This window comes from Drosophila busckii, chromosome 3R (genome assembly GCF_011750605.1).
Source record: "Drosophila busckii strain San Diego stock center, stock number 13000-0081.31 chromosome 3R, ASM1175060v1, whole genome shotgun sequence".
Classification (NCBI taxonomy): Eukaryota; Metazoa; Arthropoda; class Insecta; order Diptera; family Drosophilidae; genus Drosophila; species Drosophila busckii.
Genome location: NC_046607.1, coordinates 6354259 through 6380143, shown reverse-complemented (window position 1 = coordinate 6380143; position 25885 = coordinate 6354259). Strand labels below are relative to the sequence as shown.

General features: G+C 40.2%; 7 protein-coding genes across 7 annotated transcripts; 3 read left to right on the top strand and 4 right to left on the bottom strand.

Annotated features, from left to right (window-relative positions):
- Window positions 1-45: 45 nt before the first annotated feature.
- LOC108604215 (xanthine dehydrogenase) lies at window positions 46-5599 on the bottom strand. The gene is made up of 5 exons (XM_017993580.1): window positions 5528-5599; window positions 1856-4453; window positions 476-1621; window positions 252-419; window positions 46-195 (listed from the first exon to the last, which is right to left on the bottom strand). The coding sequence occupies exons 1-5, from the start codon at window positions 5582-5584 to the stop codon at window positions 145-147; spliced, it is 4020 nt and encodes a 1339-aa protein (XP_017849069.1). The 5' UTR covers window positions 5585-5599; the 3' UTR covers window positions 46-144.
- A 406-nt stretch (window positions 5600-6005) lies between these two features.
- On the bottom strand, window positions 6006-6864 carry LOC108602881 (cytochrome c oxidase assembly protein COX20, mitochondrial). The gene is made up of 3 exons (XM_017991182.1): window positions 6755-6864; window positions 6507-6694; window positions 6006-6443 (listed from the first exon to the last, which is right to left on the bottom strand). The coding sequence occupies exons 1-3, from the start codon at window positions 6779-6781 to the stop codon at window positions 6329-6331; spliced, it is 330 nt and encodes a 109-aa protein (XP_017846671.1). The 5' UTR covers window positions 6782-6864; the 3' UTR covers window positions 6006-6328.
- Window positions 6865-6958: 94 nt separating this feature from the next.
- Window positions 6959-11545, top strand: LOC108602876 (traB domain-containing protein). Its single transcript, XM_017991167.1, has 5 exons — window positions 6959-7137; window positions 7525-7863; window positions 9173-9879; window positions 9939-10058; window positions 10115-11545. Exons 2-5 carry the CDS (start codon window positions 7719-7721, stop codon window positions 10778-10780), a joined length of 1638 nt encoding a protein of 545 aa, XP_017846656.1. The 5' UTR covers window positions 6959-7137; window positions 7525-7718; the 3' UTR covers window positions 10781-11545.
- LOC108602878 lies at window positions 7999-9049 on the top strand. The gene has a single exon (XM_017991178.1). It carries the CDS (start codon window positions 8052-8054, stop codon window positions 9006-9008), a length of 957 nt encoding a protein of 318 aa, XP_017846667.1. The 5' UTR covers window positions 7999-8051; the 3' UTR covers window positions 9009-9049.
- On the bottom strand, window positions 11536-17477 carry LOC108602877 (C-terminal-binding protein). Its single transcript, XM_017991173.2, is given in 8 exon segments — window positions 11536-12375; window positions 12911-13069; window positions 13072-13193; window positions 16023-16245; window positions 16356-16496; window positions 16561-16821; window positions 16884-17189; window positions 17255-17477. Coding segments are annotated over 8 exon segments (1494 nt in total). The 5' UTR covers window positions 17450-17477; the 3' UTR covers window positions 11536-12288.
- Window positions 17478-23114: 5637 nt separating this feature from the next.
- Window positions 23115-25805, top strand: LOC108602879 (protein MEMO1). The gene is made up of 6 exons (XM_017991179.1): window positions 23115-23284; window positions 24625-24706; window positions 24770-24838; window positions 24898-25010; window positions 25078-25189; window positions 25244-25805. The coding sequence occupies exons 1-6, from the start codon at window positions 23236-23238 to the stop codon at window positions 25704-25706; spliced, it is 888 nt and encodes a 295-aa protein (XP_017846668.1). The 5' UTR covers window positions 23115-23235; the 3' UTR covers window positions 25707-25805.
- LOC108602880 lies at window positions 23439-24525 on the bottom strand. The gene is made up of 2 exons (XM_017991181.1): window positions 24363-24525; window positions 23439-24300 (listed from the first exon to the last, which is right to left on the bottom strand). Exons 1-2 carry the CDS (start codon window positions 24437-24439, stop codon window positions 23505-23507), a joined length of 873 nt encoding a protein of 290 aa, XP_017846670.1. The 5' UTR covers window positions 24440-24525; the 3' UTR covers window positions 23439-23504.
- Window positions 25806-25885: the final 80 nt, after the last annotated feature.

Below are 25885 nucleotides of genomic sequence, written 5' to 3'. Positions count from 1 at the left end.
ATATTTTTTGGAATAAGTTTATCAACAATAACCACTTGTTAGTTTATATAAAATTCTATGCTATACAATAAAGATATGCCGGCAAACGTTTAGGCTAAAAATTGATAAAAAGATTGAATAAAAAAAAAAATATCGAATTACATTTCATGGCACAACGTTCCAAGGTTTGTAGGATCCGGCTTCTGGCATGTTAATCTGTAATTAATGTTAAGATTATTGATGTAATTAATACAGCGTATAGAAGTACTTACTAATTGTGTGAAGTTATCCTGACAGGCCATGCGAATGCGTGCCGATGTGGCTGGCGCCTCCAACTCACAATGTGGACTTAAGCCCTGCTCCTCGCGTGCAGCAGCAATGGCTTCCTTGATAGCAAAGTATGCAGCAGAGCCTATGAAAAGTGGAGGTTCACCCACAGCCTAGAAATAAAAAAACATTATATTAAAGCTACAAGTTTGTTTAGTTTAATACGCACCTTGGAGGAGTAGACAGCGCGAGGATTAGGTGCACCAGTCAGCAAGCTGACATTGAACTCGCCAGGAATGTCGGCGAAGCCGGGCAGCTTATACATGCCCGGACCGCGGGAGTAGAGCATTCCCTGTGGCGAATACATGAGCTCCTCGAGCGTAAACAGACCATAGCCCTGCATAAAGGCGCCCTCAATTTGCCCAATGTCAATGGCCGGATTTATGCTAGAGCCAATGTCCATAACAATGTCCATGCTAAGCACCTGATGATCGCCCGTGAGGCAGTCAATCTCCACCAGCGAAATGCCAACACCGTTTGTAAAATAGTTATAGGTGCGCGCATTGGGATTCGTTTCCGGGTGGTAGCCTATGTTTGGCATGGCATAGAAACCCGTGGCCGACAGACTAACGCGATCAAAGTACGCCTTGTTAATCCACTCCGCCCAGGTGCCTTTGGGCAGTGCCTCCTTAATGGGCGCCAGGCGTTTGTTGAGCTTCTCGCAGGCCGCCAACACTGCCATGCCGTTCAAATCCGAACCCACGCTGGCCGCTGTGGGTGAAGTATTCGGCACTTTGTCTGTGGCCGTCTCCGAAATGTGTATGAGTTCAATGGGTATGTCCAAAGCACGCGCCGCACACTGTATCATCTTTGTATTCAAGCCCTGGCCAATCTCCACACCGCCATGTGATAGAAGCACGGAGCCATCTGCATATACATTGATCAGCGCACCCGCTTGGTTTAGATGCATGACGCCAAAGGCTACACCAAACTTGGTGGGCACTACAGCCAGACCACGTTTGCGCCAGCGATTCTCACGATTGAAACACGCCACATCCGCACGCTTCTGCTCAAAGCTCGACTGCTTGAGGCAATCCTTCAGGCAACGCTCAATAGGGAAGTGCTCCAGCTGCTGATTGTAGTGCGTGTAGTCGCCAGTCTTGTAAAAGTTCAGACGCATCACATCCAGCACATCACGACCCACAATACGCGCCACATCTCGTATAATATGCTCGCCGGCAAACATGCCCTGCGGTCCTCCAAAGCCACGGAAAGCCGTATTCGATGGCAAATTGGTCTTGCATACCCAACCGCCCACACGCACATTGGGAATGCGATAACAGTTCTCAAAGTGGCACATGGCGCGCTCCAGTACCTGTAAATCATATGTGTATAAGAATAAAAAACTCTTGCATTGGACTGGAAATTTGTGTAGCTTTGATATATATATAAAGAATTATCAATGCTGCAGCTTGAATATTGCCAAAGGTATTTAGCATATTTGAAGATAAATGGACAGACGGAGCGTATACGTATTATTTGACAACTACTCTGATGCGAGTTATTGTGTATGAGAAAGTAATTAAAAATTGTCTTAGACTTTACTTACCGAGAAGGACAAGTCCATGGACCAGCCGGCATTGTTGTAGCACTCAATGTCACAGGCAGTGATGAGACCCTCGCGAGTGAAGCCCAGTTTATACTTGAAGAGGAACGGATGGCGAGTGCCAGTAATAAGCATATCCTCATCACGATCCAGCATGCATCGCACGGGACGCCGCAGACGATAGGCAGCCAAGGCAGCGGGCAGGGCAACGCTAATGCCACGAGACTCCTTGCCACCGAAGCCGCCACCAAGACGCTTGGCACGACAGACAATGCGATGGGAGGGTATGGAGATTACATGGGCCACCAGCTTCTGCACTTCGGATGGATGCTGTGTGGAACAGAAGAGTTCCAGTTCATCGCTGTCGCGTGGCACAGCCAACGCTGCATGCGTCTCCAAATAGAAATGCTCCTGCCCGCCCATGCGGCAACTGCCCTCATAGCTGAGCTCCGCCTCGGCCATAGCCTGTGTGACGTCTCCCTTGTTGATGTATATGGGGTAGTTGGGGAAGTAGGATTTGTGCTCAATAGCCTCCTCAATAGTCACCACTACTGGCTGCACTGCCTCATACTCCACGCGCACCATTCGCGCAGCACGCTGAGCCAGCGTCTGATTATCCGCCGCTATAGTGCCTATAACCTGACCAATGCAGTGTACCTCACCGGCGGCAAAGACGTGCTCATCATGGAAAACTGGACCCACTTCATTTTCATGCGCCGTCAAATCCTGTGCGCTGAAGAAACCGTGCACGCCTGGCAGAGCCAAAGCCTCGCTAGGGTCCAACTTGATAATCTTAGCGCGTGGCTGTGTGCTGAGCACAAAGCCGAGATAGAGTTCACCATCCATGCGTGGTATGTCATCGGTGTAGATGGCTTCACCTGTTGCCTGCTTCAGCGCTGAGGCATGCACCTTGGGCTTGCCTATGGGATCATGAGTGGGCTGCTCACTGGAAACGCGCTCAAACAGCTGAGCGGAGCGCAATACGGGCGTGTGGAAGCTATCGGCGCCACTGCGCTCAGAGCTAGGTACTGCATCCGGCGTGAGGATGCCCGCATCGCATAGCCTGCGACTTATGGCCAAGTAGGCCTTGAAGAACAAGCTCATGACCAAGGCACGTCGATAGGCAATCATACCACCTGGAGCACTGGCATCCAAGGGCAGCTCCTCGCATAAACTGTTGGCCACCTGCTCCACCAGCTCACGATTCCAGAGCTTGTCCCTCATAAGTTGCGAAGAGCGCGGCGCTAGCACTGTCGTAGGTGCCATGCCGCCAAATGCCATTTGGATGCACTGCACCACGTTCGTGTCCGGCTTAAAGCGCACATTGATAGCGGCATTGACAATGGCAATGTCATCGTCACGTCGACGAGCCTGCTTAAAGGCCACCACATGCTGATTGGGCGTCGTCTTTTGGAAATGTATGCCCAGCAGCACCTCCTCCGGCTTCACGACATTGCGGCGATAGCCCGTAAAGAAACCGCTGCCCATGTGTACAGTGCGGCGTCCGCCGTCAAGACTGGCCAACTCCAGCTGCGCACCCGCAGCGCTAAGCACCGGATTCATATCAGAGATGGGACTGCCCGTCATGATATTGCCACCCAGGCAGGCCACATTGCGTATTTGCTTGCCGGCAAAGTAGTGCAGCATGTCCACCGCGCACTGAAAGAAACGCGTCTGCTCCTCCGGCAGCTCCTCTATGCGCTGACGCAGCAGCGCATCTATGTCCATCAAGCTGACAGCGGCGCCAAAGTATATGCTCTCCTCTGTCTCACGCACCTCCAGCAGCTCGGGCACTTTTGTGGGATTTATGAGCACAGGATACAGAAAATGCTTGAATTTAACCTCAACGCCAATCTCTGTGTTGCCCACTACCAGCTTGGCCGCTGGATGCGCCGCCTTCAGCTGCAGCAGCTGCTCCAACGTGGTGGGACGATGCCAGCTAACACGCTCCGAGCGAAACAGCAAGCTCTCCTCATCGTAAGCTGACGTCAGCTGCAGCTCTGGGGGAAATATGGCCTCCTGACTGCTGTCCAGCGGCTGAAACTCGCTGCGTTCAAACAACTTATCATCCGTTGCGGGCTCATCGCCACAACCATTGCCATTGCCGTTCATGCGACAACACTTGTCGCCCATGCCGCAGGCAAACTCCTTGGTGAAAGTCTTGTAGCCCTCCAGAATGGGTCGATAGCCTGTGCAGCGGCACAGATTGCCCTGGAAAGCCACCTCCAGATCCCGCATAGTGGGCTGGTTGGCATTGCGTAGCAGCGCATACATGGACATCACAATGCCCGGCGTGCAGAAGCCACACTGCGAGCCATGCGCCTTGGCCAGACGCTCCTGCACTGGATGCAAACGTGTCCTGGTGCTGCCAATGCCTTCCACTGTCGTCACCGCACAGCCATGCATGGCACACACTGGCGTCAGGCAGGCATTTACCGCCAAATGCTTTATCTTGTTGCTAGCGCGGTCCAGGCGCGAAATCATTACCGTACAGGCGCCACAGCCGCCTTCACCACAACCCAATTTGGTGCCGCAGAGACGCAGCTTCTCACGCAAATAGGTGAGCAGGGTGCATTCTGGATCGGGATTAGCGTCTGTTACCTGCAAATTACACACATACAAATAAGTCATAAAATTATCACTTTTGTCGATTGCTTTGAAAAAATAACTGACATTCGAAATTGTTGACAGCTAATTGCTTTATAGTCAGCATGGCCTTGAACCTGTTATCTTTATTTTCTTAAAATAGTTACACAGATAGCGCACAAAACTCTCGCGAGTAAATGCTTACAAGATATTTACCCATATCTTGACTATTTTTACAATCCCTAGTTTTATTATAGTTTAACACAATATTTACTTCAACCCCTTATCATTTGTAAAATAAGTCTTTTGCCTTAGACACACCAAAATATTAGGAATATTTAACTAATCTTTTTAATTTACAGCCACATGCACGTGAAATATAATGGAAAGTATTTCGAAAACCTACAATGTAACTTTCCATGATAGTTAGTTGGCTGCAATACACAAACAACTCTTATCAGTTGCCTTCTTATCAAAATCAGTTGCGAATATGCAGTTAATATAGGAGCAGCCTAAGCAACTATATGAAGAAATTGGCGCAAGGCGCTGCATACATGTTTACTCAAATACATTTTATTATCTGTGTACAATGTACATAGCTATTTAGCACATTTTAGGCCTTATCTGTTGATATGTGGCTTAATCAGCTGCTATATAATATCCAAGTGAACAACTTAATGCCAATTTATTTAAAGCATCATAGCCAATAAAAAGTGTTATAATTAAATGAGTTCAAACACGCCACACATGAATTATCTTTAAAACCGTCACAATCATTTGTATAGTTATGTTATTCGATAAGGTTTATTGCCCCCCGCCGTTTCACACCGTCGGCATTGACCCTATATTTATTATGGGTCAATTGTTATCAGCAGCGCGCAAGTGCAATAGAATTCTAAAAATATTTGCATAAGTGTGCTCCCAGCAGTGATGAAATTGATCGTTTTAATTGAAGTTAACTGACAAAGTTAACTGAACTGAATATATAAAAGCGTTTAAGGCTTCAAATTTTTTAATTTTTAAAAGCTTAAACGTAATCTCACATATTTAGTTGTTGCATTTTTTTTTGTTTTAAATCAGGTCTTTTACCTTTTTGCCGTTAACAAAAAACACTAAAACTGATGTATTCGCTTCGGTTTTTGTCATCGTTCCGAATACTATTGAATTCAAATTTTTTAAAACAGTCTCTTTTAAGCGTTTATAATAATAATATTTGTTTATATGTGTGTGTTAGCTAATACTTGAAGAGCAAGTTTAGTTCTCTGACAGTCAATACCCCGACACGACCAAAACACAACCGACACGCGCGGATACTCGATTCGTTCTGACTAGCGTGTTGCGCTCTTTTGAAAAATTGGAGGCGAAATAATCAAAAACAAAAACAGCTAGACGACGTCGCGTTGTCCAAACGACGTCGCCCACTGTACTCAATGCGACACATGCAACCTCATTAGCATTTTAGACAGGTAAACGCTCTACCTAGATTTTATTTAAGAATGTGATCTCGCTTAAAAAAAAATTAATTTTAAATTATAGTTCAATTGAAATTTATATAATCTTAGCTAGAGTATATTTATTATATTGCATTTGAATAACATACATATAAAATTGTAATCTTTTCGTTTGTTGTTGCGTTAATAATCTAAGATGTTTATCAATTGTTTATAATACAACGCGCATGTGTTCCTAATTGATGTTTTTATATTAACATCATATACATACGTATGTAAACAAATACATAATTTATAACTTTGGTAAATAAATCAAATACAAAGATTTAAACTTATCGCTGAGAGCCAAGCACAACAAAATATTGTAACAATTAAAATTCACTCCATAAGATCTGAAGCCGTATTAGTATATACAATTTGCTTAATAGTGGAAGTATCCTTATGCTGATTTTAGATCTAAGTCACGCTCCACCTGTGTACCTTCATACAACGCTTGTCGTCGCATTGCCTCCCGCAGCTGTTGTTGCTCGAAACGTTTTGCTGACCACTGATATCTGTGTATAAACATAAAACTTAGTACTCGATCATAAAAAAACAAACAAACCCACGAAACATACCTGCAGCCCATCCAATATATAATTGTGCCACAGAAAAAGGAACCGAAACCAACATGCGTGGATAAATGTGCGCGAGACGTTCCCAGAAATGTCAACACACCGACGCCAATCCCGCCGCTGATACCATAAAGAAAACTGTTACGAAAGCATGGTATTTGTGAAATGTCGCGCCCAAATATAATAAAACTCTGTAAGTAAATAAGAATTTTTATTTACATGATCAGTGACAGTAAGAACATGTTACTTACCTTGCTGGGATCCACCGGTTCATCCATAATTACATAAATCAGATGAAATTTGTAATAATATAAACGGCAAGACTTCTAAACAAATGCGCTGCTTAAACAGCTGTTTACTAATATGTTGCCAGCAATAAAAATACTAAACCACAACTAATCCCGTAGTATATGGTCACACTGCGTTGTCATTCAAGAAGCAACGTTACACAGCACTATTCGACGCGAGCAAGAACAAGACAGACATTATTTTATCACAAAGTTTCTCATTCTTTAGTTTTATTTTGTGTTTTTTGTTTAAAAACATAAAAATCAGCCAGAGCAGGCCAGCAACATACAACAGCTGATATAATTAAATGTCAATTAAAGGCCTGTAAACGATAACATTTATGCAGGTACGTATGCAGAGGGCCACCTAAACCTACACAGAAAACAATTGTGTGCGTGTGCACATAGATACACACATGCACATTTATTTGCTTAAATGTAGCTCGTTAGCGAAAGCAAAACAATCATAATATAGCAGCAGCTGCCCTTTTATCAAGCTGCAGTACCAATTTAAAGTCAATTTTGTACGGAAAAACACAATAACACAGCAGGCTCGGCTCTAATTTAATAATCTATAGACATGTACACGTACGCAGAAAACAAATCTATTTGAAATTTTAAGTTCCTGATAGGCGGATTGAAATTATCTATGGGTACTTGCGTACCTGTGCCACTCGTCTAATCTCTAGCAAGTCTGTCTGCCACTCTATCTCATTTAATTTCCCTCTTTACAGATATTCTCAATCACAACACACGCACACAAATACATAAACACTTGTATATTGCGTAAAAATACGTGGACGCAGTAAAAAGCAAACTGAAACCGAATTTCAAATCGTAACCAATTCTTCCAAGTCTGTCTGCAGCTGTGCACACAAAGACGACCATCCCCCCGACTCTAGCTTCATTGATTGTTGCGCACACACGCATGGATCTGTCAGCTTCAACATCATTCAGCAACTCGACAATGGGCACGCCAGAACAGAAAAGCAAATCGTATGTGGATGATGCTACTTTATATGACAGTGCACTGGATCACCAGCTATCTACAACGATCTTTAAGTCCTGCAATGGTAAGTTGGCCAAAAAAGATAAAGAGCCCCTTTAGTTACAGCTATAATTAGTATCTGTTTGGTTGTATCAAACTAAAAGATACATTGCCATTCAGTTATGCCAAAGATTTAGGAATTTAGACTTCTTGCACAGAGAAGGCTTTGAGATTTCTCTCCGCTTTCCTATCTGCTGCTAGTTTGCTTCAGCTATGAACTTGAACATTGCCATCAATTATGTAATTGTAAATGCAACAAAAATGAGCTGCCACTGCCAAGACAAATATAAAAGGCATCTGTTGTACGAAGATAAGCAACAAACACTACTGCAGCAATGGACGCATAATCTAAGTGACATTACACAGCCACATCAACATGCACGTCGCATCTTCCGGCAGTTGCTGCAACATCAGCTAAATGTACACGGCTATCTAAGTGAGCCCTTCATCAATCCAAGCAACCTAAATTGTAACATGGAAGAATTGCTGTTTCAAACCAAAAATGTGCCAGCTGTGTTGCCGGATATTGAGATTTATGATGCAGAAAGCAGCGATACGCAGTCCATGGAACTGCACCGCGAACTGAAGAGCGAGCAACTGAATCTCAAGCGGCAGTTGAATACGTTGCAATTGCATTTGACTACATTGCAAATCGAGTGCAAGCACTTGGAGCAGCAGTTGGAAAAGATGCAACAGCAAAAAGAGCAGAAGCAAGAATTCAGTCAACAAGTTAAGATCATGGTGTTGCAGTCATCAGAGCAAGCAATCAGCGCTCAAAAGCCTGGCGAATTTCCACATCGTTTTATGACGAAAATCTTTGCTTTATTTAATGAAGACGAGACCTTCAAGGCACACTGCCAGGACATTGATGGCGAGCTGGCAAAGTTGATGCACAAGCTCTGCGTGCAAGCGAATGATGCCCATGAGCAAGCCTCCAAGTTGGTACGGCGCAAAAAGCTGAAGGACTTGCGTGCCAAGCTAATAAAGAAATATGAAAACAAAGTTGCAAAACGGGAGCAGTCACAGCAGCAACATGTGCTGGCGCTCAGGCAGAAGTGCTTTCAACTTTTGCAAGATTTTCTCACCCAGCGCTGCAGCAATCAGGAATATCTAAAGTCATACTTTGTTGACTTATCAGCCTTATACGAAGAGGAATCGGAAAAATTATAATCTAATATATTTCTTAAGTTTGCAAAATAAAGCGAGCTAAACAAACAAACAAAATTCTCAGATTAACGATTCTGAATTATGAAATATCTTACAATTTCATATGCTATTGTATTTCTTGCCATTTCTAATATATGTTTTACATTTCTATGTATCCTTTTACGCAGAGAGCCTTGCTGACGATGTGAATCATAGCGCAGCACACACAAGTGATATACACGCTCTCAATGGCAATGCGCACAACAATTTCAATGCAAACTCGTCAGGTGCAACAGCGGCCATTAATGCTAGTCTACTATTAATACAATCCGAAAGCACGGATACGAACACCTCGCAGGAAGAGGTGGATCCGAAGTCTCAATTGGCCAACAAGACAATATTTAAGACCGATAATCCCGAAAATCTGTCAATTATAGAAATCAATGATAACTCGCTAAAGGAGGAAGATCTGGAAAAGAAAGTGGTGCTTATTGAGGGCTTGTCCCAGGATGATAACAATGAAGATGTAGAGAAGGTCAAAAGCATATTGAGAAAATCGCCCAACAAAGCTGCGGATAGCGTGACGGAGAAGAGAGCCAGTGGACGCAAGTCTGATTTGTTGCTGCAGTCCAGCAAGCAAAAGTTGGACATTTCTATAGCTGAAGCCTCTGCAGCCGCAGATGCTGGCAACGATAAGCGGCTGCCGCTTGCTGTAGCAGTGGCTAGCAATGATCATCCGCAGACCAAGCGTGAGATCAAAATCTATGATTCGTTGGATGAGTTCGATCAAAATTTGCCCTCAACGGTGACGCTGCTAAATACGCCATTTGGTAGCAAGGTCTATCTAGTGGGTACGGCGCACTTTAGCGAAGAATCACAGGATGATGTGTCACTTGTAAGTGCAGATCGTACACAAATTAAATAATTAAAACAATTACTAATTTGAATTTTTAGGTAATTCGTAATGTCCGTCCAGATGTTGTCATGGTTGAGCTATGTCCATCACGCGTACACATATTGAAGCTTGATGAGAAAACGCTGCTGGAGGAGGCCAAGAATATTAATATACCCAAGGTATAGCTACATCTTAATGATATTTATGGCAAGCTAACCGTTGTCTTTGTTCTCAGATACGTGGCATACTCCAGACTCATGGCTATATTAATGGCATCTTCTTCATACTATTGCTGCAAATGAGCGCACAAATTGCCAAGGATCTTGGCATGGCTCCTGGTGGTGAGTTTCGTCGTGCCTTTGAGGAGATCAAAAAGCTGCCTGGCTGCATTTTACACCTGGGCGATCGACCTATACGCATTACACTCTATCGTGCGCTGCGCGCTTTATCCTTGTGGCAGACCACGAAGCTAGTGTGGCGTCTCACATTTACCGATAGCATAAGCATTGAAGAGGTGGAGGAGTGCAAGCAGCGTGATTTGCTGGAGAAACTCATGCAGGAGATGGCAGGCGAATTTCCAGCTTTCTCGGATGTCTTCGTGCGTGAGCGCGATCTTTATTTGTGCCACTCGTTGCAGCTGGCTGCGTTGCCACAAGCGGCGCCCGGCGCTCATCAGGTACGTCCAGTGCGCGTGGTGGGTGTTGTGGGCATCGGCCATGCCAATGGCATTGCCAAGATGTGGGGTCAAGTGGATCCAGAGAAAATACCTGCAATACTTGAAATACCACCCGCCAGTCTGGGTCAACGCATCTGCACGCACACACTCAAGTACGGTCTGATTGGTCTCGGCTGCTATGGAGCTTTTCGCTTTTTGCGGCCGCGTTTGACGCGCTTTTTTTAATTTGCAAGGTTGTGGACCAAGTTTTCTATTTTTGTTGACTTTTAAATATACATATTTTAAATTTAATGTCATTGGCAAAAGTTTGTAGTATTGTATGTAATCGATGGAATGTATGTATTGTATATACGCTGATAATTGATATTGAAAGAGACATTCAAACATATTCCTGGTTTTTAAAACCCAAACAACAACTAATGTTATTATTGTAATCAAAACATATTTGTGTAAAATATCTAATGTACATATGATTGGGTCTTGTAATCCCAACTTGTTGAACTCAAAACTTATTGTCATTCCCCCTTAGGCGTGTATGTGTGTGCATGGTTTCTTGGCAGGCTTAATCCATCATTATATATTGTAAAAATATTAGGAGAGCGGCACGTCTGCATGTATGTAGCGTAGCTGTAGTCGTACCAGTACCCGCCTAAAGTAGTTGATCTTAATCTTTTGCCGACATATTATTGATGTTCATTCCGTAGTACGTCTTGAAAACTTAGTTAGTAGCGTTTAAAGTTAAGTGATGAAACGTGATGGACCTTCGTCAATGGCCGTGTGTTAAATGTTGCATATTATCTTGAGATATTTACAATAAAACAAATCGAAACCGAACATTAAAGATCTACCTTAAAAAAATACTTTATTAACTATTAACTACATATTTTAGATGTAAAAAAAAAGCGAATGGAATAAATATTATTGAAAATATACCAGGAATTGTAAACCTGTTGTTTCCCAAATAAAAAAACTCAGTCACATACACTGCAATCGTTTTGTTTTTTTTCTTTTTATTATATACTTTAAACGTATCTTAAGCACTAAACGTCTCTCTTATGTTGTGTGTCGCTTTTTTTTTTATTTTATGTCATAAATCTTGATTTTGTTTAGTTAAAAATTTTCAACATTTTTTGTGTGTTTTTGTTTGTTGTTTTTGCGCTTATATGTAGGTAACATATTTTCTCTTACAATTTGCTGCAATACAAATAAGTCTTAAATTGTAACTGTAAAATTCTAGATAGTTACAAATTAAATTCTAGATACATACGAAGTAAATTTTGAGGCGTGTTGTGTGAGTGTGTAATGTGTGTGTTTGGGGGTTACTTTTCACTTATTTGTTTTAGTTTGCTGATTCTTTAAGGTTGGATTTATGCAAATATGTATCGTACTTTAAATTATAACTTAGAACTTGGAAAATGTAAATGAAAGGCTGGGCGGTTGCGCATGGAACTGACAAACATGAGCCGCGGACACTTTACACTAATTGTTTGTTTACAAAATATTATTGTTAATCTGCTTTTGTTTGTTGTGTGGATGTGAATGTGTATATGGTATGGTGTGTGTGTGTGTGTTGTTTTCTATTTATATAGCTCTGATTTCCGAAACGCCTGCCAGCCGTCTGCACGAAATTCCACAATGTCCATTGCCCGTTGTCACACCATAGGTACGCCAATGCCTCCAGCAGCAACAACAGAGGAGGAGGAGGAGGAAGAAGAGGAGGCAGTAGCTTCATCCTATGGGTTCTCCGTTGACTCAACCTTTACTTCGGACTTGACGCTTGATGATGACAGATGATTATTAGGGTCGGGCGCACTCAGGTGCTAAAAGCAAGAATTTAAAAATAGTATTAAAAACATATTGATATTGTCGCAGTGAACAAAAAAGTTACACAAATATGCATATTTATATTTATGGATATATATATATTTTTGTTTTTGTAAAATTTTGTGGTTAGTAAGCCCTAGCCTAGGCATAAAACATATCTAATTGGCCAATGTTCATAATTTTAATAATATAATAACAGTAACAATAATATAGGAACAACAACAACAATAACACAACTATCAATTAAATACTCCACAACTAGCACAATAACCATGTCAATAACAATAACAAAAACAAGCACGAGCCACACACGCACACACACACACACTCAGAGATTCAGAATCGGGGAGCGCTTGGGCGGATAGGACAACGCGATGAAGCCGCAACTTGCTTGAGGATGAGATTTTCAGGGAGAGATTCAGAGTGTGTGTGTGTGTGATAGAGAGTGAGAGAGAGTAAGTGAAATACAATACACACACGCACACACACACAAAACACAATGAGAAGTGGTGTATGTACATGTGTACCTACCGATTGGCTACTCACAATTCCGATCGGCAATCCACCAATTTGGGGCGACAAATGCGGCACCGTTGGCACGGCAGCGGCGGTTGGCGGCACCGGTGATTGCAGGAGCCCGGCAGCCGCTGCAGCTGCGGCCGCCACAGCAGCAGCAGCAGCCACATTGTGCTTGTTGTTGGCGGTGGCAGGCCAACGCCCCCACTGGTACTGCTGCCGCCAATATTTGTTGTACTGTGGACTGGACCATCGTGCTGTGGTGTGGTGCTGTGTGCCCGATGGAGTTGCAGTGCGCCTGTATAATAGCCGCCATTTAATCCTGTTTTGTATTTCGATTGGTTTGGTTTGGTATTTGGTATTTTTGATAGTTAAAGTTAAAAATATGTTGCAGTTGCTTAGCTTTTAATTATTTTTTGTTTTAATGCTTGCATTCATTTTATTGTCTTTTCTTAATATTTTGTTGTTGTTGTTGGGTGCAAGTTTTTGAGGGCATAATATGATAGTTAGCGACAGCTGAGTAACTGCATAAGTAGTAGTTGAGAGATAAAGGCAGACTTCGCTTGAAGTGCAGCCTTTGGAAGAGACTTGTGGATGCGAATGAAGGAGGTAAATAACTGTACAGGAGACAGTTGCTGCCTACATGAGATTATGATTAAAGCTATTTAAGTTAGATTCCCTGATGCATATATTACTGACTTTTCATTGGAGGAAAGCCGTCTAGAATAAATTTAGGTATATTTAAATGTAAATATTGCTCTATTTTGCAGTCAATGATGCCATCATCCCATACATACACAGAAATTATTTGAAACAAATGAATATAAAATATGTAAATGTATCTCGAGACACTTATCGCGACACAAAAGCAAAAATAATGATTAATTTGTTTAAGTTTTTTCTTCGCTTTATTTCTTAATTGTTGCGTTTCACTTTTTTCTGTAAATGTTTTGCTTGGTTGTATTTTTGCTCATCAAATATTTTTTTAAAATTTTTTGTTTTGTTTTTTAATTTTAATTTTATTTAGCTTTCACAGTTATTAAAAATATTTTTATACATTACAAAATAACAGTATTTTAATTTTTCTTTTGTCTCTATCCTTTTGTTTTTACTTTTACTTTTACGCTTATGTTTATTAATTTCTTGTTGTTTCTTGCTCATTATTTGTTTTGTTGCAGCTTGCCGTGTGGTAAATGTAAACGTGTGTGTGTGTGCGTAAATATGTGTGTTGTGTGTGTGAGCGTGTGTATGAGTTTGCCTTGAGTATATGTATGCATGGTTTTGTGCTTCTGTTTAATTGAACACAACTTTATGCTTACAAAACAAAATGAAAGAAAAATTCTAAAGTTTGATAGCTATTTTAATATATATATATGTATATTTTGTAATTTAATAATTGTTACTGTTACTTAAGGAAATGCTTTGTAGATATAAATAAAAAAAATTGTGTGAACAAAACACTATTTGCTTAGTTAAAACTAAAATTGCGAAATTTTACAAAACTATATTTTTTGTTGTTTTATGAATTTTGCTGCGCAGATATATAACTTTGTTTTGTTTTGTTTTATTTTACGTAAATATTATTACAATTAACAAAACACTTTCGCTTTTGGTACTCACGTTACAATTGGGCATATCTGTAAAAACATTTGTTAATAAATAAAGTCATGTTAATACATTTGATTTGCATTAATAATTATAATATATATTTATATTCTTTATATACCTTTAATGTACATACACTATGCATTAATGTTACGCTTAGTTCCTCATTCTATTAATGTGTACTCTTCACTTCTCTCTGTTCTATAAATTGATAAATTGATGTGGTTGCATTTAACGCGCCGTGTTGCTTGAATCTGAATTCTTTATAAAGCTGTTGTTATCAGTATTATTTTGAAACTATTTACGCAAGGCGAAAATAAACGTGGATGATGAGATCATTATAATGCATAAATAGAGCAGCATTTTGAGCAATAATTATTATCTCGTGTGTTAACAAATTTAATGTAGTATTCATTTCGATTATGGTGGCAATGTGTGGAAAGTCAGTAATTAAGGCTTTGCTTAAAATTAGATTTTTATTTCAATGGAAGCTTTAGAGATATATGTAGCTATAGGGGTTGCGTCGCTGTGGTTAGTAATACACATACATAGGCTTTGTATAATTTAAACAATTAATTCTCGCTTATTTTTTTTTTTGGTGAACACGTTGATATCGTTTGCATATGAATATGGGGGAGGGAGTGTATCGCGCAACAATTAACAAACAATAAATAATCCATCAAATTGTTTACTTTCACCTTTCTTTTTATAGTGTAAATAATTACAAGTATATAGTTCTGCATACATATACATAAATATATACATATATATATGCAAATAGATTTGACATAGCTGACAACGCTTTGTACATTAAACAAGAAGAAAATTACGTTTCAATTTATTCAAATTGAGAGACAAAATAATATAGTAGAGTAGAAACAGAATAAATAGTTTTTTTAGGCTTTAGAAACTCCCAAAATATAGACATATAGCTCACAATTTTATATTTGTATATGTATGTATATATGCATATGTAACTTTTATAACTTTTGCCCAACAACGGTCACGCTTAAAGCCGCCTCATCAATATCAATGAGCGAACATGTTCTCGAATAATGTTCGCTTAAAGATACACATACATATATGAAAACATATATATACTATATAGCTTAAACTGTAACTCTTTAACTTAAATATTAACTTTTATGCTCCCTCAGCTCACTCTCTAGTTCTATATTGTATAATAACTCGAATTTCTATTGGATGTATGTGTGTGCTAACAAATGAATTGAAAGTTTTGCGCTTGCTACATAAAAATGTTGTTTTTGTTAATATATATGTATATGTGTATATGTATGCGTGTGCGTGTTGTGTTATTGTATTTATAAAATGATCTCTGTATGTACTGTAATGTTTGTTTACTGTTTCTTCTGCTGTTTATCTGGGGATTTTATAGTTTTACAGTTTGTTGTTTGTTATGTTGCTTGCAAATCTTTCTCTCGATATCGAGTTTGATCTGTATCTGTAACTGTGTGAGCCTCGCACTACTTTTCTTGATTTGATATCATTTGTTGTAGTTTACCTTCGGGATAAACAGCCGCCGCAATGCCACCGGCGGTGGCTGTTGGCGGTGTGCGCATAAAGTACTCCTTGTTGACGCAATTTCTCAGCACTTCTGGAATATTGCCGACAATCGCTCGTCGGATTTCGGTGGCTGCCATTTCGCGCAGCTCCGTTGCAGATGCATCGCTGAAGAAGGCGGCGTGTGGTGTGCAAATCAAATTCGGTGCATCTTTCAGTGCGCCCTGCAACAGAAATGAAAACAGATACGTTTTAGTATAAAGTGCCAAGACGTGGGCGCGGTCTCCGTCTCAGATTGCGTAAAAGCGTTGCCGTTTTTACAACAATCTCTTACTTGAAATACATTGTAAGGTTCGTTCTCGTGCACATCCAACGCTGCGGCTCTTATTCTGCCCTGTTTCAGCGCCAAAGCTAGAGTCTCGTCATCAACCAGACCGCCGCGTGCGGTGTTCACCAGAAATGCACCCGGTCGCATCTAAAAACAAAACGTTTCAATTATGATTCAAAGCATAAACATTAACGTATCACACACAACAAACCTGTTTAATTGTGAATTCATTGATTAAATGATGATTGTGCTCATTGAGCGTACAGTGCAGTGAGACGCAGTCAGATTGAAAGAGCAGATCCTGTAGCGTATAGACGCGTGTGAGGCCCAACGATTTGTCAATGCCATCGGGCAGGTAGGGATCGTAGAATATGACATTAAAGCCAAATGCTTTTGCCCTCAACGCCACAGCACTACCAATGCGGCCCAGACCAACTAAGCCTAATGTATCGCCACGAATGCGCGCACAGCCCTGTGGAAAGCAAAAATTAAATTAGCGATTCCTATTATCAAATTCTTGATTGTTACACTTACATGTGCCGCTTCTCGCACTTGCTCAGGCCCTGTAAATTTCTTGCCCTCCCGCACCATATTCGCCAGCCAATAGGTGCGCCGGTACAGGTTCAATATCAAGCACATTGTTGTGTCTGCCACCTCCTCGACACCGTAGCCGGGCACATTGCAAACGGCGATACCCAATTCACCGGCTGCTTTCACATCAATATTATCTGTGCCGCTGCCAATGCGCACAATGATGCGTAAAGCTTTAAACTTTTCCAAATCCTCCTTGGTCAGGATAATCGTGTGCCACATTAAAGCGCCAACTGCCTCGTTTAGCACCTGCCATAAAAAATGGTAAACGAATTAATATAATTAATTTACTTTGTGTTTAACTGTGCACAAACCTTTTCGTGTATTTCCGACGTGCTTTGTGCATCGCAAAAGGCAACTGTAGCTACATCCTTTAGTATGGGCATCTCGATGGAGCAGTCGCGTCCATCCAGCAGTGCCACCAAGGGTCTCGCCTGCAGCGGACCATTAGCAAAACTGCCCTTGACATCAATGCGCGAACGCTTCGGCATCATAGGATTTTTATCCATTTTTTATTTGTATGTATGCTTGCTTTGCTTTTGTATATAGTATTTTGTATTTATATATATATATATATTTATGTTTATTATTATTGTTTGTTTATGTTTGTTGCTTAAACTCTGCGAGTAGAAGAATTTGTTGCACGCCTTTTTGTTTGTTATCCACTTGTTGTAGTTGGCTTCAAGTTGTATCAACACGAAAACAAAAACCTTTTTACATTGCCGTCATTTTTGTCGCTTCATATTGAAATCGAGAATCCTGCAAACAAACAAAACAAATGAGAATGTATATGGAATTATTATAGATTAATTACATATGCACATAACAAAACAATTGCAATCACAAGTTTGCAAATTAAATGGAAAACACGTAATTCGATGTGAAGAGCGGAGCGTTTACGGCAAGCAGAGAAAATACCGCTTTATAGAAAATCGCGCTAATGTCAGCACAAAATTTACCGATGACAAGTTTCGTTTGTATTTCGCAATCATCAGCGATAAAGATACTTTTGATTGCACACGCCAAAAAGGCAATCCCCTGACCCCCAACCCATCCCCCCTCCCTACACGTAACAGCAACGGCAACGGCTAAGAGGGTTGCAAGCAAATAGAAATTATATGCTTAGACTTTAATCTATTCTCGTGTTTGTCAGTGTCTGTGTGTGTGTGTGTGTGTGTATAAAAGACTTTGCTCGTTGCTCGGCAAGCACTGCTAAGCGCTAAGCTTGCCTCTTTACGTTTCTATGCTTCTTGCCCCAAATGCACTTATCAACTTATCAAGCTAGTTCATAGTTTTTACTATAATATAATAGTTTTGTTACGCGCTAGATTTATCTCTTATCTTATCTAGCGAGGAAAAGTTTATAACAAATTCAATGTATCCAAAAGTCGAAGTGTGCTAGGCTAACTTTATGATTGATGTTTTTAACTATTTTGCACTAACATTTCAGTGCAAAGTTAAGGCTAACTAAAAATACATTGTTAAGGCAATTAGTAAATTAATTACGCCAAAGAGCAATAGCTGATAGCTTTAATCGCAATAGTATTGAATTAAATAAACAATTATAAAATTGCCGAAAGACGCAATTATGACATTTAAAGCAAAAAGCACATGACATTAAGCAATTTGTTTTATTTATAAACAATTTAAAGACATGTATGTGTGTGTGTGATGCTGATAAAAAGTCAAGTGCTCTATTATCTGGCATTGTTATATTTAGCTGTCGTAAATACGGCAGCTGAGAAAAACTTGAATGTGGCAATAGTTTAAGTGAAAGGAAACCAGACACACATACACACACATAGAATGTGTGAGCGCGCCAATAAACCAGTTTCAGTTTCAGATACAACCAGCAAGCAACTTAAAGTTGGCAACTCTCAGGATGCGCGCCCACGCACGCCTTTATTTATTTTTTTTTTTGTATTGAAAGAAAGTTGAGAAATCGAAATAAACCTGTTGAGGGTTTGCATGTGTGTGTGTGTGTTTTAATTACATACAAACATTAACAGAGCTAATGTTAAACTGAAGCGTACAGTAATTCTTGCATGCGTATCTAACAGATACATTTGGACAACTGTCGATTGTTGTTATTGTTAATGTTACTGTCTCTCGCTACCTGAGCTGAAAAGTTGTTGTACGACTTGCGCCACAGTCAAATGGTGGCAGTCATCGTGTTTTGTATCTTTTAATGGGCAGCCAAGAGAAGCCAAGACCAAGCCTAAGAAGAAATAACAAAACCGGTTTATCACAACCGATGAACGCACGAGATAACAGCGAAAAGTACTATTTCAATGCTATAATGTACGAGTGTGTCTATATATTGTATGTGTGTGTGTATCTGTTGTTGTTGTTGTTACTGCTGCCTTTTTGCCACAATTTCTGAGGCAGGAAAAACTCAAGCTGGCTTAAATTGTTTGTTGGCTTAATGCCAACTCATACATATACATACATACATACATGTCTGTGTATTTATAAAGTCATGCGCATTGAGCACTTTAAGCGCACACACACACAAACACTAGCACATTTAAGTTTATCGCAGTGTGTGTGAGTCTTGGGGCAGGCAACAAAAAGTTTGAAAAACTTTTGCTGTCTCGTTGATGACGATGACGCCATTGCAGTCGATACACAACAAAGAGTGTTGGAAGGAGCGAGAGGCAGAGCGCTGCACTTTAAAGTGCAACTTCAACTTTAGTTTAAATTTCAGAGCATTAAATTATAAGCAACTATAATAAAGACGAATGCTCTTACAACTTAAAGCATGCATTTTACTTAAATTTTTCTGAGCTCTCTCTTTCTCTCTCTCTTTCTCTCTCTCTATCTCTGTTGTTGCTTTACATTTATCACTTGCACACGCTTTGTCAGCAAACTAGTTTTGTTTGCTTTAAGCCGTGTTTTAACAAGCTGCTTTAATGACGTCGCATTTGGCGCGCTTTTTTTGGCTTTCCGACTGCTTTTGGCTTAAACATACATTTTGCATTGAAGCTGCCGGCACAGCTACTGAACCAACACGCCACAAGCAAACAAACACTAACATACGTACATTTGTATGTATGTACATCCATTTGTATTTATTTATATGCATGGCTTGCCTTTGCTTTACTTTTTGCTGTCTATTTTGTTTAAATGACGCAAGTGGCGAGCAAAATAAATATAAATTAATTTAAATGTAAGAAGCTGCAAGCATTGCAAGTCACTCAAGACACAAACAACAATTTAATATTATTCGCCTGCACACGCTTTTCAATGTTTGGCTGTTTTTAGTTGGCAAAACAATCCAATTGTGTGCTCGAGCATTTGTCTAGTTTTTATTTAGAGCAGGCAACGCGTCAGTCAGTCAGTGAATTGGCCAAAAAGCAAGACAGCTAGGCAACTGAGTAGACGTAAATTTATTGTATACATACATATATGAGCACGAGTGTGTGTGCTTCACAGTTTGCTTTTATTTTTATTTGTATTTTTCGCAAAACAATGCTAAAATTTATATTTAAACGTTTTGCCATTGTCTAATTTTAAATATTTTTGTTTTCGTTTTGCAAGTGTTGAAATTCCTGTCGCAGGTGTGCATCGCACACACACAGATACACACATACACTGTCAATTCTATTCTACATTTAGCCATTTTTTTTTGCTTAGCAGCTAGTAACAAACACAAATTGATAAGCAGGCTCTTAACTGTTCTAATAGATAATAAAATAGCATAACACACACACACATTTTTTGTTGCTGTGCCACTTTTTATGTTTACAATTAAATTTAAATAGCAACGCAGCAAACGCATGTCAATTGTCTGTCTGTCTGTGTGTGTGAGTGAGAAGGCAAGCACTCAAGTAAAAGCGAATAAAATCCATAGCAATGAATATGCACAAATATAAATGCGAAAAGGTAGAGCAGAAGTTAGGGGAGATAACAGACAGCACAACAGAAGAATTATGATTACACAGCATATACCAATATACACACACACATATATATATATATATAGAGAGAAACAGGCAAGTGACTGTCACAACGTGTGCCTGTGTGTGTGTGCAGGGCGCGCACTCCAGACGTCCCGTTGTTTAAAAGGGGTAGCGCAATGGGAAAACACGACAAGCGCAACAAAAAAAATGTAATAAAACTAGAAACAAGCTCCAATTCATTTGGGGCGTTGGGCAATAATAAGAGAGAGAGATAGAGCAAGAGCGCTCGCGAGTTAAATATTTCATATGCATTGACAGCAGCAAACTTTTTTATAGCGACTCTGGCTGACAAGTACACATAAAATTGCAAAAAATGACTACATACAATGTTATAACATAGCATGTGTCTCTGCCCCAACCCCAACCCCAACCCGATGTTCAAGTTTTATCAATCAATAAAAAGGACAACCGGGGTTAAAGCAAGAAGCAGTAGCTAATGTCTATTTATAGCTATTTGACCATTCAAGAGAGAATATATGTACATAACTAACAAATGCAAAACGTAAATTGAAAATGAGTAAGAACAGCGGATCGTTTACCGCAGGTCTCTTGAAAAAAAAATTAAAGACTATGCACTTCAATGCGTTCAACTTTCACGCTTTAAAGGACTCTGCGCAGCAAATAAAAAGAACTTTGCAGCGCTCTTAAAATGTGTCAGAGTTGGGTGCTGAGAGGAGGGAGGGTGGTGGCGATGGTCGTTAAAGCGTTGACTGGTTTGCTTTAGTCGTATTGGCGCTATTGCTTTTTCGCTCGCACCCAATTGTGGCGGCGGCAAAATAACAACGATGCGTTTGTGTGGGCAGCATTCTGCAGTCGAGTGGAGGGGGCACAGGGAAAGAGCGTTGCGCAGTAAAGCTACAACTTACACACTGTCACACACACACGCACACAAATGCATGGATAGGCAAGCATTTATACACAGAGAAATTCTAGCAATATTTATATTATTTGCTAATCGTTTAAATTTATGTATTTCACAATGCGCTGTACAATTTACGTGTTTAGAAATAACATTGTACTTTCCGCTATCAAACGCGCGCACGCACACACTCTCATGTACACTGCTTATTATAATTCAGCTTTAAAATTTAAAACGAAAATCTGCACGTTTAAATTTTTCTTGTACACGTTTATGGTACACACATACACACATGTATACAATCGTATACCCACCCACACACATACACGTACATGTACGGTATCGGTATATTAACTCATAGCAAAATATGATTTAAAATCAGACCGCACCGAATCTGTTTACATAAAACATACATAATATTGTTTTATAAATTTTTGCTGAAAACGCAGTTCACACTGTAGCCATGCGAAAAATATTTATATGTGTATTTTTCGCTCGCTTAGATATTTTCGTTTTTCTTCTTTGTGGTGGCGGCGGCGGCGGCCGCTACACGCAGCACTCGCGTTGTATTTTTTTGCGATTTTGTAATTGCACAAATTCACGTGCTTAACAGATTTACACACGCACAATTTCTAATTAAACAACTGGCGAACAGCCTTGCGTATGACTTAGGCACATTTTGCAACAATTTTATGTATTTTTTCTATGGTTTTCAACTGTATCTTTACCAGCAACGCGTCCAAATTCCACTTTCGACTCGCAGCTTTCAAAATGGCGGAATACGAATACGGCAATTTTTAGTTTTAGTACAGCAATGACGCGATGCCACTCAGAGCGCCGCGATGCTACTCATTACTCATTTGCCGCGTTTTGATTTTAATGCTATTTAATTTGATATAAACCTTTAACAAGGCTTCTTGAACACACCTGAAAATTAGTTTTATAATCTGATTTTCACGTTTATATTTGCGTTTGCACTACAAATAATAAAAATTTTCTTTTTCATCCACTTGCACTCCAAATATTCTCTTTCTGCTTCTTCTTGACGCCTAACTGACAGTCGCGTGTTTACGTTACACGCACACACAACGAGTAATGTACATAAAATATATGAATTTAACTTGTTTTTCACATTTACAAGTTGAAATTTAACTCTGCTTGCACTCACTCAATTTAAATGATGCTATTTACAAAAATTTGGTGTTATTTACAATTTATTTGCAAAAGTAAAGCCGACAAACACGCAATGCCGCTTCACCTTTCGCTTGAAAATTTTCGATACTGATACTAATCAACACAGATACTCGATACTATTTAGTAAATATACTCGATAGATGCACTACGATAACGACAGATTGCACACAGTGCACTTGTGTGCGTGGTTCACAACTTTGCATAGAGAAAATATAGACAAGAGCATCAAGTGTTGGTGCAAAAAGTAATATTTAGCTGGCTATAAACTAATTCTTAAATCATGTCAACCAGGAGAGCGACACATGCAGGCAGCTGGTATGCAGATTCAGGTAAATTTAGGCTATCGAATGCAATTGACTGTAAAAGTGTGTACACTGTATGCGTGTGTGTGTGTGTGTGGGAGGTATGCAGATGAGATATAAAGGAATCTCTGCAAGTGAAGAAGAACAAAAACACTGAAAACAAACTGCGACGCACATTAAATTCAAGAACAATGGAACATTAATTGTTTATCTAAGCTGTAAACTAAGCAAAGCAACAGATAATTCCTTAAAAATTTGTCTTTGGCTTATTGCCCACTGCATTACGGATTTCCTCCATTCTATCATAAGCGATTTCAGTGGCCCAACACAAACGCTTTTCCAGATCGCTGCTGCTCTTGCGCTGCTGTTTGAGCGTTTCCAGACCATGCTCCAGCTGCGAACAGGCTTGGAAGAATGTGCTCAATTCGGGTATGTCACCAAATTCACCGGGATGACGACGAAAATCGTGGCTCACATCTGCAGTTAGTTTGTCCAGGCGATTGTGCAAGTAACTGGATTCAAACAGTTTTTGCAGTTCCATGGTGGTCACCTTGCCCAGATCGTTTGCCATGCTGTTCAAATGCAAATCACGAATGCGTGTCTTGAGGCCACCAAAGCTAATCGCCTCCAATTTCTCCCCAATGCCTTGGAACAGCTCATAGCTTTTTTTCAATTCCAATTGCATTTTCTGCAAATCTTCATCCATGCCCTTCATAGTAGGCGATTCCATAAACTCCACACTAGAGTGTCGACTAGAATGCAATGCCTTCTTCTCCGCATGCAGCATTTCCAGCAGTGAAGTGGACGATGTCGATGCCTCACTTGACGACTGTTGACCAGCGGATGAACGTTCACTTGTTGGCTTCATGGCAATCGATTTGCCGCCAACAGCCTGACGAAATGTTGTTTTGGTATTCACCATTGATGGCTTCCCTTGTAGCTTCTTTTTGTGGCTAGTTTTCTTAGTGGGTTCTAGTGTAGGCAGTGGAGTGGGTTGCATGAGCCTTTCATACGATATCTTGCGGTCCGTACCGTTGGTAACGCTATGGACATCGAATGCTTATTTTCTTGTGCTATTTTTATTCTTATTGTACTTTGGACTTACTCCTCTTCCATAATGGCAACCAGTTCACTGCGTATGCGAGCTAATAGCTCATCGCTAAGTTTATCCTTGTTCATCATCTTGTCAGAGTACAACTTTAATTTGAAAAATATATAAAATGGTTTTAAGAATTGTACCTAGCGCAAACTCAAACTCACTAAACTATGTGAGTTGTTTATACTAGCACATTGATTGGTTGCCACTTGACAACGTTTGCTAAGGTTGCCTCCATAATTCTGTTTATTTATGAAATTAATCTTTACAGGTTCGGATCTCTCTAGGCAATTGGATCGTTGGCTGTCTGCAGCAGATTTATCGCATGGACCAGCACGTGCTATCATTGCGCCGTAAGTCAATTCAAATATAATAAGCATTTTAATAAACAATAACATTTTGTTTAATTATTATAGACATGCTGGCTATGCGTACTGTGGCTGCTGCAGCGCATTCGCCTATCGCCAAATAAGCCCAGTTGTTGTGTAGGTCTTAAATCTCGAAGAAACAATAAAACTTCTGAACTAATTTATATGTATTTTAGAAAGCGTATATTTGTATTGGGCCCTTCGCATCATGTACGTCTGCGTGGTTGTGCGCTATCGGTTGCGAAAAAGTGTAAAACGCCTTTGTATGATCTCAAAATAGACTCGGATAGTGCGTAAATCCCCTAAAAAACAATAAAGCAATTGACACAATTTAATTGTTACTACAACAATTGCAGTGAATGCTGAGCTGGAGAAGACCGGCCAATTCAGTTGGATGGACATGAAAACGGATGAGGATGAGCACTCCATTGAAATGCATTTACCCTACATAGCAAAAGTGATGGAGGAGTAAGAAAGCATAGCTAAACAAGTAAAATTATAATTAACAAACTATGTTTGCAGTTTTAAGGATCAATTTACTATAGTGCCTATCTTAGTGGGTTCTCTGAATCCGGAGCAGGAGGCGCAATATGGCAGTCTGCTTGCGCCATACTTTATGGATCCCACGAATCTATTTGTGATATCTTCAGATTTTTGCCATTGGGGCTCACGCTTTAACTTTACCTACTACGATCGCTCCTGTGGTCCCATACACAAGTGTATCGAGCAGCTGGACAAGCAGGGCATGGACATAATAGAAACCTTGAATCCTGCTGACTTTACTGCGTATCTGCGTAAATATAGTAATACAATATGTGGTCGCCATCCCATTGGCGTGATGTTGGGTGCTGTCAAAGCACTACAGGATCAAGGCTTTAAGAATATGAGCTTTAAATTTCTCAAGTATGCGCAGAGCAGCCAGTGCCTGGATATGGAGGACTCCAGCGTTAGCTATGCCTCCGGTTCACTCATAATGGAGAATTAATAAATTGTATAAAGAGTATTTTTTATTAGAGCTGAAATTGCAGAATGGTTTAAATTTAAAACAAAGGAAATGAATAAAGTCGTTTGGAATTCCATTTAATTTAATTCGATTTTTTGTATTTTTTTTTATTTTTAAACACCGAAATTGACATTATGCCAGTTTAAACGATATCTCGGGGA

Excerpts from the sequence above, each read along its gene's own strand:
- LOC108602879 (XM_017991179.1), top strand. The coding sequence starts at position 23,236 with ATGTCAACCAGGAGAGCGACACATGCAGGCAGCTGGTATGCAGATTCA. Across the intron at positions 24,707-24,769 it reads GCACGTGCTATCATTGCGCC|ACATGCTGGCTATGCGTACT; the intron begins GTAAGTCAATTC and ends TAATTATTATAG. Across the intron at positions 25,190-25,243 it reads ATAGCAAAAGTGATGGAGGA|TTTTAAGGATCAATTTACTA; the intron begins GTAAGAAAGCAT and ends CTATGTTTGCAG.
- LOC108602880 (XM_017991181.1), bottom strand. The coding sequence starts at position 24,439 with ATGATGAACAAGGATAAACTTAGCGATGAGCTATTAGCTCGCATACGC. Across the intron at positions 24,301-24,362 it reads GTTGCCATTATGGAAGAGGA|CGTTACCAACGGTACGGACC; the intron begins GTAAGTCCAAAG and ends CGATGTCCATAG.
- LOC108602878 (XM_017991178.1), top strand. The coding sequence starts at position 8,052 with ATGAACTTGAACATTGCCATCAATTATGTAATTGTAAATGCAACAAAA.
- LOC108602881 (XM_017991182.1), bottom strand. The coding sequence starts at position 6,781 with ATGGATGAACCGGTGGATCCCAGCAAG. Across the intron at positions 6,695-6,754 it reads AACCGGTGGATCCCAGCAAG|AGTTTTATTATATTTGGGCG; the intron begins GTAAGTAACATG and ends ATTTACTTACAG. Across the intron at positions 6,444-6,506 it reads ATATATTGGATGGGCTGCAG|ATATCAGTGGTCAGCAAAAC; the intron begins GTATGTTTCGTG and ends GTTTATACACAG.
- LOC108602876 (XM_017991167.1), top strand. The coding sequence starts at position 7,719 with ATGGATCTGTCAGCTTCAACATCATTCAGCAACTCGACAATGGGCACG. Across the intron at positions 9,880-9,938 it reads CACAGGATGATGTGTCACTT|GTAATTCGTAATGTCCGTCC; the intron begins GTAAGTGCAGAT and ends TTGAATTTTTAG. Across the intron at positions 10,059-10,114 it reads AGAATATTAATATACCCAAG|ATACGTGGCATACTCCAGAC; the intron begins GTATAGCTACAT and ends CTTTGTTCTCAG.
- LOC108604215 (XM_017993580.1), bottom strand. The coding sequence starts at position 5,584 with ATGACAAAAACCGAAGCGAATACATCAGTTTTAGTGTTTTTTGTTAAC. Across the intron at positions 1,622-1,855 it reads CCATGGACTTGTCCTTCTCG|GTACTGGAGCGCGCCATGTG; the intron begins GTAAGTAAAGTC and ends TATGATTTACAG. Across the intron at positions 196-251 it reads AGGATAACTTCACACAATTA|ATTAACATGCCAGAAGCCGG; the intron begins GTAAGTACTTCT and ends CATTAATTACAG.